The sequence below is a fragment of the Poromitra crassiceps genome (assembly GCF_964638095.1).
Source record: "Poromitra crassiceps genome assembly, chromosome: 10".
In the NCBI taxonomy this organism is placed as follows: domain Eukaryota; kingdom Metazoa; phylum Chordata; class Actinopteri; order Beryciformes; family Melamphaidae; genus Poromitra; species Poromitra crassiceps.
In genome coordinates this window covers 16,127,898-16,145,431 of record NC_139631.1, presented here as the reverse complement: position 1 = coordinate 16,145,431, position 17,534 = coordinate 16,127,898, and the positions used below count along the sequence as shown (strand labels likewise).

General features: G+C 48.3%; 1 protein-coding gene across 1 annotated transcript in view; it reads left to right on the top strand.

The window, feature by feature from the left end:
• The window catches only part of fbxl17 (F-box and leucine-rich repeat protein 17), a 344,795-nt gene that overhangs the window by 97,636 nt on the left and 229,625 nt on the right, over positions 1 to 17,534 (top strand). The window contains exon 7 of the mRNA XM_083644955.1: positions 9,064 to 9,171. Coding sequence (XP_083501081.1) covers positions 9,064 to 9,171 — 108 coding nt within the window. The remainder of the gene's footprint in view (positions 1 to 9,063; positions 9,172 to 17,534) is intronic.

Below are 17,534 nucleotides of genomic sequence, written 5' to 3'. Positions count from 1 at the left end.
ACACTAGATAGGCTCTCCGGAGTGCAGGACCCTCGCATCTGTCTAGACTCAACCCTAGATAGACTTCCTGTTCCTGGGAGTGTGTGTGTGTCTTTCTGTGTGTGCGGGCATCTGGGTTCTCCTCTGTGTCTATGCGTTTGTGTACGTATGTGTGTGCAGGCGTCTTTCTTTGTCTCTCTGCTAGGGATGCACAATATATCAGCAATCATATCGGTAACGGCCGATGTTAGTCATTTTTAACATATCGGGATATTGGCATTCGTCCGATGTTGCAACGTTAATATTGGTTATCAGTATCAGTCAGAATCTTCACATTGAGAGGAAACAATGCGGTAAATCTATGATTTATGGGCTTTTCGAAATAAAGAAATGCATTTTTTTTTTTTTCACAGTGTTTACATGTGCTTATCAGTATGTACAAAATTTGATGATCATAGAAATGTGTTTTTATGCAGATCATATCGACATCTGTAAATATTGGTTATTGACCATAACAGTAATGTTAATATCAGTTATTATCGGTATCAGACAACATTTTCATATGGGTGCATCCCTACTCTCTGCAGACGTAAATGTGAATTGGCATCACGACAGGGCGAGTTAGCTTGTCTCCACGATGCTCTTCTGATCGATACTCAGCCCCTCGCACGCCTCTAAGCCAATCACCCTGCACTTACTGTAGTGCACAGTGCCTGCTCATCAGCACAGAGACAGTACAGTAAAGAGACTCTCCCTCGCTGTAGTTAAACTTTATGACTTCCATGTTGCCTTTGTCTGCAGGCAGCGGATATTACAGTGGTTGAAGATTCATTTAGAATTTTGCCAGATCACCAGTCCTTCACATCAATACAGCCCATCTGAGCTCTTTAAAAGAGTCAGTGTGTGTGTGTGTGTGTGTGTGTGTGTGTGTGTGTGTGCGTGTGCGTGTGCGTGTGCGTGCGCGCGTGTCGTGCTCCAAGGCTTTGATGAACCCATCGCAGGCGGTATCACCCCTCGGAGAGTGTTTATGGAGAAAGTGATTACCTTGGAAAAGAACAGAACTTTGATGAAAATCAACCCACTTCAATTTGTGCTCTGCAGCCCTGCGGGTGCATCCTCCTTGTTTATGGGCATTATTGGAAATCTGTGAAGCTGCACAGAGAACTCCAATAACAGAGCTTTCATAAAGGTATCAGGACACTCAATAGGCTTTGATGGAGGATTTACGCTGCCGTTATTTCAGACGTGCTTCCCACTGCTAAATAGTGCTGCTGTGCCATGCTTTGGTTTAGTCCTAAACTAAATTCTCTGACCCAAAGAGGTTGAGCTTAGGGATGTTAATGATTAATCAACAATCAATTAACCGTCATTAAGAATTTGATCGATCAAACATATATTAACCGATTAATCGACTTTTTTTTGTGTGTGTGTGTGTTATTTTCAAATTTTTTGCTGAAATGATTTAACACCACAAGGGCGAACTTTAACTTTCATCGTGCATACAGAGAGGAAGAAGAAAGCCAAGCAGGCAGGCAAAAAGTCCAGTGTAGGAGCATTGCACCCAAAAAGACGACAGTATTCATCGTAAACATTGTAATACAATGTTGAAATACAGCACATTTACAAGCACAATGACAGCTAATACAGGACGTTTGGTTCATAGATTTACTTGTTGAGTATAGGCCTAAAGACAGGTGTAAAAACCCGCATTTTGTATTTTCTATTTTGTATGTCAAAAGCTGTTTTTTATATAATGATTAATTGATTGTTGATATGACCAATTAATCGATTAAGGAAATTGATTAAAATTTGTATCCCTAGTTGAGGTTTTTGATGTCACCTGCAGACAGGGCCAGCGACCACCATTGAAGAGACGTTTTTTTTTGATCGTCTGGTAAAAGTGAGAGAAAGAAAACGTCAACAGATGCAAAAGTTCCTCCTGATTCGGTTTGTAAAAGTTGATGTAGTTTGTGTTAATGAGCTGGCTTTATGTAAAACGTATGCCAGTACAGCGTCACGCTCAATGCTTGAGCGCATTCTAATTAGAGCGCATTGTTCAGCTCCGTCTCAGGTTCCTCGACCGTCGCCTCTCACTTGCTAGGCTCCGCTTGGCAGTGAGAGAAAAGTTAAGTCTAAAGTTCTATTGCCCGAGTGTTTCTTTTTCTTTTTTTTTCCAAGAGTGTACATTCATATTTGTTGTGTGTGTGTGTGTGTGTGTGTGTGTGTGTGTGTGTGTGTGTGTGTGTGTGTGTGTGTGTGTGTGTGTGTGTGTGTGTGTGTCCAACAGATCAGTGTGTGTGTGGGCGTGTCTGTGTGTGTCATTAACAGAAGAGAGTCCTGGTATTTAACGGAGACAGATGACCGTGTGCCTGCCCTCCACACACTCCCTGCCATCTCTCTCACTGATGAAGCACTATGTACATGTATGTGTGTGTGTGTGTGTGTGTGTGTGTGTGTGTGTGTGTGTGTGTGTGTGTGTGTGTGTGTGTGTGTGTGTGTGTGTGTGAGTGTGTGTGAGAGAGAGAGATAAAGCTATGAATAAGGGGTGGTAGAAAGACAGACAGAAGATAATTAATGGCGAGAGGGTGTGTCCTGCCTGTGTTTGTGTAAGTGAGGGATGGCCAGTTGGTTTTGGGAGTGGGAGGGGTGTACAGTGTGGAGGAGGGATATATGGCCGTATGATTTACACAACGCAGAAAGATCTGATGGAATCATGGAACAAGAATGGAATCAACTGTTGTTTGTTAAAACATGGATTTATTGCAGAATGTTCCCTAATTTGGCTGAAATGGATAAAAGTAGGTCTAGTTATTAGAATCAAAAGTAGACCTAATTATTGTAGTAACCTCAATGATTTCATAAGTGTAAAATAGGCCTAGAGAAATATCTGTTTTCCATTGGGGTGTTTTGAGAGAGGGGTCGGTCTTGTGTGGGACCCTTACATCACCTCACAACTTGGTTTTCACCTTGACAAACATGTCGAAGAAGAATAAAGGAAAATATTGATCCTAAGCCCTAAATTAAACTGGAAAAAACAGAATTTAGAAAAAATAAAAAGGACTTCATATGTCTGGAGAGGGAAGGGACAGCGTCTGGTCATTCTGTTGTTTTTGTGAGCATTTGATGCAGTATCCGTTCAATACTTTGCGAGTCACTCTTTTGACAGATGATATTGACAAGCTTAAATGCCCTCGCTGGACCACAACTGCCCCCTGGGTGCTGCCCCAGCATTTTGTAAGGATAGACAGATCGCCACACACACACACACACACACACACATGCACACACACAGCATTTTCGCAACCACATCACTTTCTCAACAACTAGCGTCCAGCTCTTTAAAACACACGCGCGCACTCACAGACTATCTTTACGACTGCAACATTTCCACCACTCCAGCCCACTTCTTTGCTTTGCTTACCTCCTCTACCCAGAGACCATTAAAGCAAATCCTTTCTAAAAGGGTTGTAGGCCTCTCCTGGCTCCTCTCCTGGCTCCTCTCCTGGCTCCTCTCCTGGCTCACCACGTCTTCTCCAAAGCCCTGCCACCGCTGTTTTCATCGTCTTTTTAAATCAACGTCCGTGAAAGGGGGAGGAGGGACAAGCAGAGAGTAATCTGGGATGGGTTTTGTGTTGGTGGGTTGGAGACAAACCTTAGTTACAAACCCATAAGGTCTGCGTGTACACACACACACACACACACACACACACACACACACACACACACACACACACACACACACACACACACACACACACACACACACACAGGTTTAATCTGACACGGTACATGCCCTCCTGCCCTGCTCTGCTCTGCTCTGGTGGGATATTAGTTTTTTTTTTACCTCCTCTGTCTCCCCTTTCACCTGCTGAGAGTGACTGTAACTTGCCCTTCTTCACTCTGTGTCTCTCTACCTTTCCTTTGTATTTGCTGCTCTCACACACTCAAGTGCATACTGTATACTGTATGTACACACACACACACACACACACACACACACACACACACACACACACACACACACACACACACACACACACACACACACACACACAGCGCACACAGCAGCATGAAAGACAGTCTGGAGGTGGCCTCTCTGTGATTGGTTTGCCTCTCTCCCAGGCGGTTGTGATCTAGGGATCATGACAGCGTGTAGCTTTTTGGTTCTGCTGGTAGTCAAGCTGAAAATGTTTTGGTTGATGGTTTTCTGGCAGAGGCCATGTTGTTGTGGGAGCTCCGGCCAGCTCCCTTCACCTGCCAGCTGCTCAGCTCAGGACGCTCCTTCTGGAGCCTTTTTTTTCTTTCTTCAAGTTTCCTACTCAAAATTACACCTCCTCTCCACTGACGACACCTCTCCTCTCCGCTCTGCTCCGCCTCCAAATGGCCCCACTGACACCACCTCTCCTCTCCGCTCTGCTCCGCCTCCAACTGGCCCCGCTGACACCTCCTCTCCTCTCTGCTCTCCTCTGCCTCCAACTGGCCCCGCTGACACCTCCTCTCCTCTCTGCTCTGCTCCGCCTCCAACTGGCCCCGCTGACACCTCCTCTCCTCTCTGCTCTGCTCCGCCTCCAACTGGCCCCGCTGACACCTCCTCTCCTCTCCGCTCTGCTCCGCCTCCAACTGGCCCCGCTGACACCTCCTCTCCTCTCCGCTCTGCTCCGCCTCCACCTGGCCCCGCTGACACCTCCTCTCCTCTCTGCTCTCCTCTGCCTCCAACTGGCCCCGCTGACACCTCCTCTCCTCTCTGCTCTCCTCTGCCTCCAACTGGCCCCGCTGACACCTCCTCTCCTCTCTGCTCTGCTCTGCCTCCAACTGGCCCCGCTGACACCTCCTCTCCTCTCTGCTCTCCTCTGCCTCCAACTGGCCCCGCTGACACCTCCTCTCCTCTCTGCTCTGCTCTGCCTCCAACTGGCCCCGCTGACACCTCCTCTCCTCTCTGCTCTCCTCTGCCTCCAACTGGCCCCGCTGACACCTCCTCTCCTCTCCGCTCCTCCTCGGCTCTGTCAGGTTACCTGCACAGCCCAGGGGCGGAAGCCATCGTCTCCGATGACATAATCACTGATGACATCATCACTGAACTCTAGCCTCAGCCTTAGGGCAATTAGGGCAGTTCATCTGCCCTAATTAAAAAATGTGGCTCCGTCAGGTCACCCGCACGTGCTCTTTACACTTCCTGAAAGTTTCAGCCCGATCGCACGTAAAACGGCATAGCTGTGGCCAGCCAGAATTCTTCAAACAAACAAACAGACAGAGCCAAATTTATATAGATAGATAGATAGATAGATAGATAGATAGATAGATAGATACTGTAGATAGATAGATATAGCAATACATACTCCATACAGTACCAGTATATCATACTACATCTTATACTACATCAATCACATTCTCACCTATCAGCAATTTAGGGTCTCAGTCCACCTGACCTGAGTTTGGCATCTCTTTGTTTTAGCTTGAATTGAATAATTGATCAGGATGCTGAGGAGAGCAGGCGGATAGCGTTGCTTACCTGTAGTGTCATCTTTGGACAGAGTTTCATACAGTAGCTGGTCAAACAATGTCCTTTGTCCATCCTGGTTCTGAATGGTCCCTCCCTCTCATTGTGTCCACATACAGGGAACAGAGTAGGAGTGATGCTCAGAATCACATACAAGTGAACGCATCAACTCTTATGACCTTCTACAAATTAGAAGCCCTAAACTTTAGTATATCCCATTATGGACTTTGGCACTTTATAAGCATTTTGTGCACCTTTTGTCTCCTTGCTGATGAGGTGAGGAACATACCTTTGAACTTCATTAGAGTTATAGCCCGTGCTCTACCCAGATGAGCTACACTGTATGTGACCTGCTCAAAGAGAAATGGCCACTTTTGTCTTTGTTGCCTTCTTCTCTCCACTCTCTGCCTCCCTGGGTTCTCCATCTTGCTCTGCCTCGACTCCATAACCTTTAAGCTAGACCTGGCGGGGAAGAGCGAGTGCGACGTATAGAGAAAGATAGGGAGAGGTTAGAAGGGCAAGTCTGCTGAAATGAGCTACATTTACAACCACTAGTTTAATCACTGCTAATCACTGCTACTACAGTTCCAAATTGGTTTACACACATCAGATAGTTGTGTACCACTGCGCCTACATGTATATGATGCGTAACTGTCACATGCCAGCGTCACATGTTTAAAGCAAGGCAAGTTAACTTATGTAGCACATTTCGGCAGTGATTCCCAAACTGTGGGCCGTGGATTTTTGCAGGCAATCAAATGGCTGTTGGAGGGTCATTTCTGAAGCTACAGCGGAGATATCTTGTTATCAGAAGAAACTAGAAGACCTAAGGCATCCATTGGTACCAAGCATAATAGGCTAGCTTGTTGGGAAGGGGGGTAAATAACGCTCCATACATAGGTTAAATCTAGGCGAGGGAAAATTATTTCAAAGGGGTCCCTTGACATCTCAGCTTAATTTATCTGAATGAAAATTGGTTCATTGGGTACCCACAAGCCTCCCCTTTACAGATACGGTAGCATTTTTCACAGCCTAGCATTAATAGCTTGTGGATTGATTTATTTTATTGTTGCAAACAAACAAACAAGTTTTTTTAAGTGGTCAAAGTTGGGGTGCAACACAGTTAAGATTGTGCATACTTGAAACCCAGTGGCCTTTTTACTCACTTGCAGGACGTGGAGTATCAACATTAGACATTAACCAAATAAAGTGTGACCATCATTTCTAATTGATTTGAATCTAATTTTAATGGTAACTAAGTTATCAGTGCAGTTTACACTGTATCTGTATATCTGCTGGGCCCTCTTGAATATCTTATGTACAGTAATTTTCCCAATGTGTAAATCTGCTCAAAATGTCATCTCATCAAAACATCAAAGCACAGACATCATCTTTATTTTAGCCTTAAGAAAAACATGTCAGCCTTCCACAGGCTTGTCGGGCTTCACCGACTGGGTAAGATCAATCAGTAAATGTTTTACATCATAACCAGTAGCTTATTCTGTATTATGCAGAGTCTAATTAGCAACTTTTGGCTGTAATCATGGTTTTTGCACATTCAAATGTTCTTTCAGTTGTAATTAAGTTGATCAGCATAGGTTTGTGTGTCTCTATGCAACCCTCACAACTTTGTTTGTCTTTGCTTGTGCGTACATTTTTGCTTGGAACCAACTCTTTTTTGGGGATTTTCAGAAGGGAACATTGAAGATGTTGGCAGGGATGCATAGACCCCCACCCCCCCGCACTCTTTGATCTATTGTTTTCCTTTGTTTTCCCAGTTAATCGCAGCGTAGAGTCAATTCTCTCTCTCTCTCTCTCTCTCCCTCTCTCTCTCTCTCTCTCTCCCTCCCTCTCTCTCTCTCTCTCTCTCCCTCCCTCCCTCTCTCTCTCTCTCTCCGTCTCTCTCTCTCTCTCTCTCTCTCTCCCTCTCATCTTATTGTCTATCTGTGATTGATGGAGAGTTTTGAGACGGCACCAAGCGAGCCTACAGAGAGGACAAACAATCTCCACCATATTGCCGGAGTGTTGAGTGAGCTGCGTGAGCGATGTGGTGAGGCAGGTGAAGGAGCTATCGATACCCATATTGATGACTACAGTGGAAGCTGGTGGAAATGTTCTGCTTCCCTCCAGTATTGATCTCTGATCCATTATGAGCTTTTAGTTGACGGCTGGGTGAGTGATGGCGAGAGCTTCCATCCGTCATAATTCGACGCCCACGCTGCCCGGCTGACACACACACACACACACACACACACACACACACACACACACACACACACACACACACACACACACACACACACATGCACACACACACACACACACACACACACACACACACACACACACACACACACACACACACACATGCACACACACACACACACACACACACACACACACACACACACACACACACACACACACACACACACACACACACACACACACATGCACACACACACACACACACACACACACACACACACACACACATGCACACACACACACACACACACACACACACACACACACACACACACACACACACACACACATGCACACACACACACACACACACACACACACACACACACACACACACACACACACACACACACACACACTTCAACTGTTTTCTCCGTCAACATCCTCCTCCTCCTCCCACGTTCCCCATCTGTCTCTGTGTCCCTCCCTCCTCCTTGTTTGTTTGTCTCCCTGTCATTGTACTGTGTGTCTGTTCATTCTGAGGGGAGTTTTAGACTGGCGTGGAGTGGTGGCGTGGGGTGTTGACATGGTGTCAGAGAGACTGTCATGACAATGGAGCGCACAGCCAGCAGGGAAGAAGGCTGCCTATCAAACACTTAACACACCAATACCTTCAGCGCCAACGGAGTAGAACTTGACATTCATGCTTGAATGTGACCCGCCTGGACCCAAGTTGGGCTCCAGGGTTCAAACAAGATACTGGCAGATTATTAGCAAGTTTACTTTGGACTCACAGCAGTTTTACCCTCTTTGTCTTTCCCCACTGTAAACTGTCCAATAAAGAAAATGGCCTTTCCTTTCTGGAAAGACTAGAAGAGTATCTTTAATGTGGTGACCTCATGGTCAACTAGTATGCCTAAATAAACCAATCAGGAAATGCATAAAATCAAGGAAGTAAATAATGCAGTTTTGTGGGTTCTTTAAGTCTCAACTCTAGCTGAAATTGTGAGTCTGCCGTGTGTTATGAGGTGTGTGTGTGTGTGTGTGTGTGTGTGTGTGTGTGTGTGTGTGTGTGTGTGTGTGTGTGTGTGTGTGTGTGTGTGTGTGTGTGTGTGTGTGTGTGTGTCTGTGTGTCAGTCAGTCAGTCTGGGCTCATTGTGTGAGTCTTTCAGTTCATTTTTATAAATAACCATGAATGTCATGTGCTGACCCTGTATAGAGTGAATGAAGGAGTTTGAATGGGTGCTTTGAAGAGAAAAATGTAAACCACAAATGAACCATTTCAGTGATGATGGTCCAACTATTTTAACCTTGAAGGTATCGAATATTTTCTTTTTTAATGATTTGAACTCTTCTCTACTCCTCTCTCCTCCCCTCAGGTGACTGACCGCTCAGTGCGAGCGGTTGCAGAGCATTGTCCGGAGCTGCAGTTTGTTGGCTTCATGGGATGCCCTGTGACCTCCCAGGGGGTTATCCATCTTACTGCGGTGAGTAGCACACACTACATGGCTAACATGCTTAGCCTCCATCTTACTGGTGTGAGTAGCACCATAGATATGACTATAGATGGGTCACCGCAGGCTCTGCTAATTCTAACAAATGGTAGCAGCAAGTCTCCCAAATGGGCGTGGTCAAGCATTGACTCAGACCTGCCGAAAGTCTCCTAAAGGCCCAATTATACTCAACGTTAAAGACGGAGACGGAGACGGACAGAGCCTTCTGTCTGTACTCTGTGTTCATTTCGTCCGTTTTCTGTCCGTCATCTGAAAGCTTACGGATACGCATGAAACGGAGGAAAACCACATACACACTCATACATTTGACTCTCTACTGCCCACTGGTGGATGTATTACTTAACATGATACCAACGTGAAAGACGCATGGAAGTATGTGGGCAGTGACGATTACACCGTTTGAAACGGACGCCCTTATTTACGGATGAAAATGGAGTATAATTGGGCCTTAAGTGGTTGTGTCCGTGGAAGACCGTGGGCAAAACCCAAAATGACAGAAAGTGAATTGAAGTTGGGCTGTCTTGCTTGAATCCCATCGTCTTTGGTGTAGCCATGTAGCACACACTACATGGCTAACATTTTTAGCTTTGTGCTCTTGTAAATATCCATCTTACTGGGGTGAGTAGCACACACTACATGGCTAACATGTTAGCCTCCATCTTACTGGGGTGAGTAGCACACACTACATGGCTAACATGTTAGCCTCCATCTTACTGGGGTGAGTAGCACAAACTACATAGCTAACATGTTTAGCTTTTGTCTTCTTATAAATATTGCATGATCGTCCCCATCACATGGGGAAATTCTCTGCATTTGCTCCATCCTAGACACACACTAGGAGCAGTGGGAAGCCGCATTGCAGCGCCCGGGGACCAACTCCAGTTTTATAATGTAACTTTGTGAAAGTAAACTGGTGCTGCAGTTATTACGTGTTAACTTTTAAATCTCATGAAAACCTAATGAGTTGAATCCTAATAATACGCTGGTGCTCTGACTACACCCTGCTGTTTGGATATTACTATGTTAATGAGCAGGGCTCCATGTTTAAAGATGTAGCACGCCACATAAACATGGCCACACATGCAGACACACGCACTCACACCACAGTCGGCTGAATTGAATTCACCGGGAAATTGCATTATTACCAGCCGCGACGGTGTTGGCTGGTATTGTTTTCACCTTGTGAGTCTGTCTGTGTGTCGTCATGGCAATTTGTGGTCCGGGAGACACCTATTGTAGTGGGAGCTACCACAGAAGCAGGTTTGTGTACAACATCCTATTTCTCCACTGGTGCAGCGCTTTCACTTTCTCCATAGTCAACAAGTGCAAAGTTTTGAATAAGTTGTATCGAGTATACCTGTCCATCCGTCCATCTGTCTCATTTGCACCGGGATTTCCCCCTGCCTTGTCAGATTCTGATTTAAAAATGAAAGTACTTGAATGGTTGAAACGTTGATCATCTAAACTAGTAACCAAGTACCTGAGTACTCAAGCCCATCCCGTGTGTGTGTGTGTGTGTGTGTGTGTGTGTGAAAGAGATAGTGTGCATGTGCCTGTGTGTGTCCATGTTTTTGCGTGGTACAGTTCGTTTTGTGTGTGTGTGTGTTTGGTGTAGGTGCTTGTATGTGCGGGTGTGAACGTACACTCGTGGGCCTGCCTGCGCTCCTTCCTCCTCGAATGCAATTACAGTTGTGTTAATAGGACTGAGACAGCCGATGCCGCGGTGCGTTATTAGATTAAACAGCTGATTAATTTGTGCTGGTTTTGGCCCCCGATCATTTCTGCAGCCTCCACTGACCTTGGCCACGCTGTTGTAGACAGACTGTAATGAAGCCAGCCAGTCATAACAGCATTAGCATACCTGGAGGTGGACACACACACATGCACACACACACACACACACACACACACACACATGCACGCACGCACGCACGCGCGCGCGCGCGCACACACACACACACACACACACACACACACACACACACACACACAGACACACACACGCATACACACACACACACATGCACACACACACACACACAGACACAGACACACCTCATTATTATTTATTACAATATTAACCAAGGTGAAGTTTTGAGGTGTTTGGATTTGCAAAAAGTTTGATCCTAACTGAACGCCTGGGACTGTCTGGGCAAAGACGTAGATTTTTCGAGGCTAACCTGTTGACCAGACTCTCTCTTTATACCCATTGAAAATCAAATCATGGCTCTCTCTGTTTCTGTCAAGCCGATTTAGCCATCGAGTGTCTGCGAGTCATCTCTCTCACTCTCTCTCTGCCTCCTCCTCTCTCTCTAACTCTGTTGGTAATTATCTCGTTTAGCAGTTGATTCCTCCTCTCATTCATTCCCACTTGGTTCCATCCAGTCTCAATTGGAAATCATATTTTCGCGTTTAGAATCGTTGCATTTCTGATGACTCCGTGGACCTCCATGTGATCCAGGACTGCGGCGCGCATCTCTTGTTCGATTTTCACACTCCTCTCCCCCCCCCTCCCCACCTCTTCTCTTCCTCGCTTGCTCATTCTCTCTCTCTTCTCTCTCTCTCTCTCTCTCTCTCAAATCCCCTCACTCACTACTCGGCTATCAGCAAAAAAAAAATCCATTACTTTATTAACTTCTCTCATATGACACACTCATTTCAGATTGATAGTCACTTTTTATACTGACCTCTCAAAAATTAGGTGCGCGGGAAATCAATTGAAATGGTATTTTCTGTTAATGAAGTGAGCTGCCGGTTGAATTGGGCCACCCATGGCGCTGAGCTGGATGGTGGAATAAGTGTCAAAGCGAGGCGTTTATGCACTTCTAATGGCCTGGCAGAGGAGCTGGCCCACAGAGGAGCAGAGGAGCAGGCCCACAGAGGAGCAGAGGAGCAGGTCCACAGAGGAGCTGGTCCACAGAGGAGGAGCAGAGGAGCAGGCCCACACAGGAGCAGCAGAGGAGCAGAGGAGCAGGCCCACAGAGGAGGAGCAGAGGAGCAGGCCCACAGAGGAGCAGAGGAGCAGGCCCACAGAGGAGCAGAGGAGCAGGTCCACAGAGGAGCAGGTCCACAGAGGAGCTGGTCCACAGAGGAGGAGCAGAGGAGCAGGCCCACAGAGGAGCAGAGGAGCAGGTCCACAGAGGAGCAGGCCCACAGAGGAGCAGAGGAGCAGGGCCACAGAGGAGCAGGTCCACAGAGGAGCAGAGGAGCAGGCCCACAGAGGAGGAGCAGAGGAGCAGGCCCACAGAGGAGCAGGTCCACAGAGGAGCAGGTCCACAGAGGAGCAGGTCTGCAGAGGAGCTGGTCCACAGAGGAGGAGCAGAGGAGCAGGCCCACAGAGGAGCAGAGGAGCAGGCCCACAGAGGAGCAGAGGAGCAGGCCCACAGAGGAGCAGAGGAGCAGGTCCACAGAGGAGCAGGTCCACAGAGGAGCAGGTCCACAGAGGAGCTGGTCCACAGAGGAGGAGCAGAGGAGCAGGCCCACAGAGGAGCAGAGGAGCAGGTCCGCAGAGGAGCAGGTCCACAGAGGAGGAGCAGAGGAGCAGGCCCACAGAGGAGCAGAGGAGCAGGTCCACAGAGGAGCAGGCCCACAGAGGAGCAGAGGAGCAGGGCCACAGAGGAGCAGGCCCACAGAGGAGCAGAGGAGCAGGGCCACAGAGGAGGAGCAGAGGAGCAGGTCCACAGAGGAGCAGGTCCACAGAGGAGCAGGCCCACAGAGGAGCAGAGGAGCAGGCTCACTGAGGAGCAGGTCCACAGAGGAGCAGGCCCACAGAGGAGCAGGCCCACAGAGGAGCAGGCCCACAGAGGAGCAGAGGAGCAGGCCCGCAGAGGAGCAGAGGAGCAGGCCCGCAGAGGAGCAGGCCCACAGAGGAGCAGAGGAGCAGGCCCACAGAGGAGCAGAGGAGCAGGCCCACAGAGGAGCAGGCCCACAGAGGAGCAGAGGAGCAGGCCCGCAGAGGAGCAGAGGAGCAGAGGAGCAGGCCCACAGAGGAGGAGCAGGCCCGCAGAGGAGGAGCAGGTCCACAGAGGAGGAGCAGAGGAGCAGAGGAGCAGGCCCGCAGAGGAGGAGCAGAGGAGCAGGTCCACAGAGGAGGAGCAGAGGAGCAGAGGAGCAGGCCCACAGAGGAGGAGCAGGCCCGCAGAGGAGCAGAGGAGCAGGCTCACTGAGGAGCAGGTCCACAGAGGAGCAGAGGAGCAGGCCCACAGAGGAGCAGAGGAGCAGGCCCACAGAGGAGCAGGCCCACAGAGGAGGAGCAGAGGAGCAGGGCCACAGAGGAGGAGCAGAGGAGCAGGCCCACAGAGGAGCAGAGGAGCAGGTCCACAGAGGAGGAGCAGAGGAGCAGGCCCACAGAGGAGCAGAGGAGCAGGTCCACAGAGGAGGAGCAGAGGAGCAGGCCCACAGAGGAGCAGGCCCACAGAGGAGCAGGCCCACAGAGACGCTGGCTCTCTCTGTAATGTACAACACAACTCAATAGTTGTCACCATCATCAAATCATCGTCTTGTTAGATACTGAAAGGGCCATTCAGGATTTTTTGGTGGGTGTTTGACGCTGTGAGAGTAACAGACCTGCTAATGGAAGAAAAATGCTTTTAGCACTTTACGAATCCGGTGTGACTCAAACAGCGCAATCATTTGCCATTTACAGCTTCAATCATCAGATGAAGAGCTGCGGAAATTTAATTTGACCAGTGAAAAAACAACAACAACAACATGTGTCCAATGCAGTGTTGAGCCTTGCTGTGGCAGGCTGAGGCTGTATTTAGGCCTGGCTTTGAGGGAGTGGACCTTTGCGTTTCCTCTGAGCGAGCCTTTAGCATGAGGTTAATAATGGGCTTATTGATGAGGCCTGTCACGTCCCCAGGCTGTGTAATGGATACAAAGTATCTTGGGACCAACGCTCTGTGTGTGTCCCCAACGCTCTCACTCATGTGCTGTGTGTGTGTGTGTGTGTGTGTGTGTGTGTGTGTGTGTGTGTGTGTGTGTGTGTGTGTGTGTGTGTCCAACGCTCTCACTCATGTGCTGCTTTCCCCTCAGCAGCACATGAGAAGGCTTTCCGTGTGTGTGTGTGTGTGTGTGTGTGTGTGTGTGTGTGTGTGTGTGTGTGTGTGTGTGTGTGTGTGTGTGCGCGTGCGTGTGTGTGCGTACGCGCGCGTGCGTGTGTGTGTGTGTGCGCGCGCATGTGTGCGTGTGTGTGTGAGAGAGAGAGAGAGAATGTGATGCATGTGTGTATGTGTGTACCTGAATGAGATGAATCATTCCCCTAATTCAGTGTCAAAGGGTTCACGCTCGAGTCATGCCTGTGACAAGCCACAGAGGTCAAAGTGCAATGGATTAATTGTTTGTGTATATGTATATATACGTGTGTGTGTGTGTGTGTGTGTGTGTGTGTGTGTGTTTGCACGCACACGCTGGGGGGGTTCGGCGTTACGGAAGGGTGGAAAGCTCCACCATGCACCAGCTTGTGTATGACCTCTTGCTCTTTACACTATGGTGTGTGTGTGTGTGTGTGTGTGTGTGTGTGTGTGTGTGTGTGTGTGTGTGTGTGTGTGTGTGTGCGTGCGTGCGTGTGGGGTTGCGTGTGTGTGTGTGGGGTTGCGTGTGTGTGCGTGTGTGCGTGCGTGCGTGCGTGTGTGTGTGTTTAGAACTGGATGACATATTTGCTGTGCTTTCCTGGCAGCCTCTGTCCAATTTGGTGTTGGCTGCCTTTGAAACGATGAGCAACAACAACAGCGACGTCGTTATCCATCTCTTTGAACAGTGTCGTTACCTCTTTGTCTCTCTCTCTCTCTCTCTCTCTGTTCTCTTTCTGCTTGTCTCTCGGTCATTGTCATTCTCTGTATATGTATCTCTGTTTTTCTCTCTTTGGCTCTCTTGCGGTTTGTGTTTTTGTCTCTGTCCCTCTCTCTCACACTGTCTCTCTCTCTCTCTCTCTCTCTCACTCACTCTGTCTCTCCATCTTCCTGTCAAGCGGTGTTCTTTTCTTCTGGTAGTGATTAAGTCCAAGGTCGGCCCTATCAGAGAGCCAGTGTTTGAGAAAGCGGCTCCGGGTGCCAGAGAGCCTTCAGTCCCCCGGCCTTAGATGTCCCACTGATGGCTTCCCCCTCGCCTGTCATGCCTACCCACAATGCCCCTCCTCATACATCAGCCTACCACTGCCCTCAGACACTGCGGGCCTCAGAAAGCCTTTCTTGTGTGTGAAAGTTCCCGCCCTCGGCAGAGAGGCGAGGCCAGAGACAAAACAAATGGAGAGATTGTTGAAGAATGTGTCAGAGATGAAAGAGGTATATTTGGAGACTGTAATGGCTCTGTGTGTTGTCCCTCTGATGTTCACAATGTGCATTTCTCTGCTCTTCATTTGGGGCCTTGTAGATGAATTCAACCGTGTCGCGCCGCTAGTTTTGTTGTTTTTTTCTCCGCAGAATCATACGAGCGTTTGATAAATGCTCTCTCAATTTGACAGATTTGGAACATGGGCAATACCTCATGCTCTCTGTGTGTTTATGAGCAAATAAAACAGTCTGGTTTATGACAGTGAAGCTATTTCATTTTATAACCAAAATCATATGTTAACTTCTATCCATCCCGGTGGCTTAGGGGGGACTCAGGCGAGGAGTATGCACTCACAACAACAAATCACGGGTTCAAATTTGGCTCGGGGCCTTTGCAATAAAAGACGTCAAATCGCATTAAATAATTCCTTCCTTTTCCCCAATACACCAAATCACCGCGAGGCAAACAGTAAAAAAAAAAAAAAGGAAAAAGAGAGACTGAGACATAGGGGTTATAAAGAGGTGACACACAAAGGTTAATATACAGGTCTTCACCCACCTCCACCTCCACCTCCACACCCCGCTCTCCCCCGCTCCCTCCCCCACAGAGGAAGAGTGGTGTCTGGCTCTGCTAGCCTACCCCGGCCCCTTATCTGCTCCCCCTGACTGGAGCACAGAAAATACATAATCACACTGCCCTCCATGTCAAAGTGATAACCCCCAACACAAACCACAAGCCCTAAGTGTGCCACTGCCTGTGTGTGTGTGTGTCCCTGTGTGTCTATATATACAGTACTGTATGTATGTGTGTGTTTAAAGTGTGTCATTTTACATGCGTGTTGTGTCTCTGGGATTAGGGGGATGAAAGGTGATGGGGGTGAGGGTTTGGGGTGTGTGAAATGAGAGTTGGGAAATTGTAATCATCATCTTCCTCAGCGCTGTATGGGGGAGATTGACCGCTGTATGGGGCAGATTGACCGCTGTATGGGGCAGATTGACCGCTGTATGGGGCAGATTGACCGCTGTATGGGGCAGATTGGGGGATTTATGAATATAATGAGCGGGGAGAACCTCAGGATGATGCGTGTCTTTTTCGAGGGTAATAATTGAAGAATAATTGGTTTGACTCTGAGACATTTAACCCGGGGACAGACAGAGACAGAGAGCTTCCTGACCTCCGGAGGGGCGAGTATCATGATTGGTTCCAACCATGTGACTGTCATCCAGTGCTGTGGTGTGTGTGCACGACTGCACGTGTGCCTGTGTGGTCATTTGGCTTAGTGCGTTGAAGAGAGACCACCGCTCCCTATCTCTTCTAGCCTTTCCTTGCCACTGAGTTTGTTATCAACACCAACACATGCAGGATTAGAGAGAGAGAGAGAGAGAGAGAGAGGGGGGGGTAAGTGACAGTAGATGGGCAGAAGATAAATAGAGAGAAGTTAAACACACACTCACACACACACACACGGATCAGCCTACATGACTGATGTGGACAATGTATTTGTGATATCAGACGCATGGCTTTTACAGCCCCCCCCCCCCCCCCCCCATTTCCTCTTCAAATATTCATACTTCTGTCTGCGCAGACCTGTGTGTGTGTGTGTGTGTGTGTGTGTGTGTGTGTGTGTGTGTGTGTGTGTGTGTGTGTGTGTGTGTGTGTGTGTGTGTGTGTCTGTCTGGAGGGGTGCGTGAGATTTGGGCTTACCGCAGAGGGATTGTCTGGACACAGCTATCTGCTGTCTGACTGAGCTGTCTGGGATGCTCAGATATGGAACAAAACAGAGTGTGTATGCATGAGTGCACACTCGTCTTCACCCGGTGACACCGCTCGCATCCCGCTCACCTTTTGACCCTCGCCTCATCCTGTCTTACACACACCTCAACACATGCCTGTCTCATCCTGTCTTACACACACCTCAACACATACCTGCCTCGTCCTGTCTTACACACACCTCAACACATGCCTGTCTCATCCTGTCTTACACACACCTCAACACATGCCTGCCTCATCCTGTCTTACACAACCCTCAACACATGCCTGCCTCATCCTGTCTTACACAACCCTCA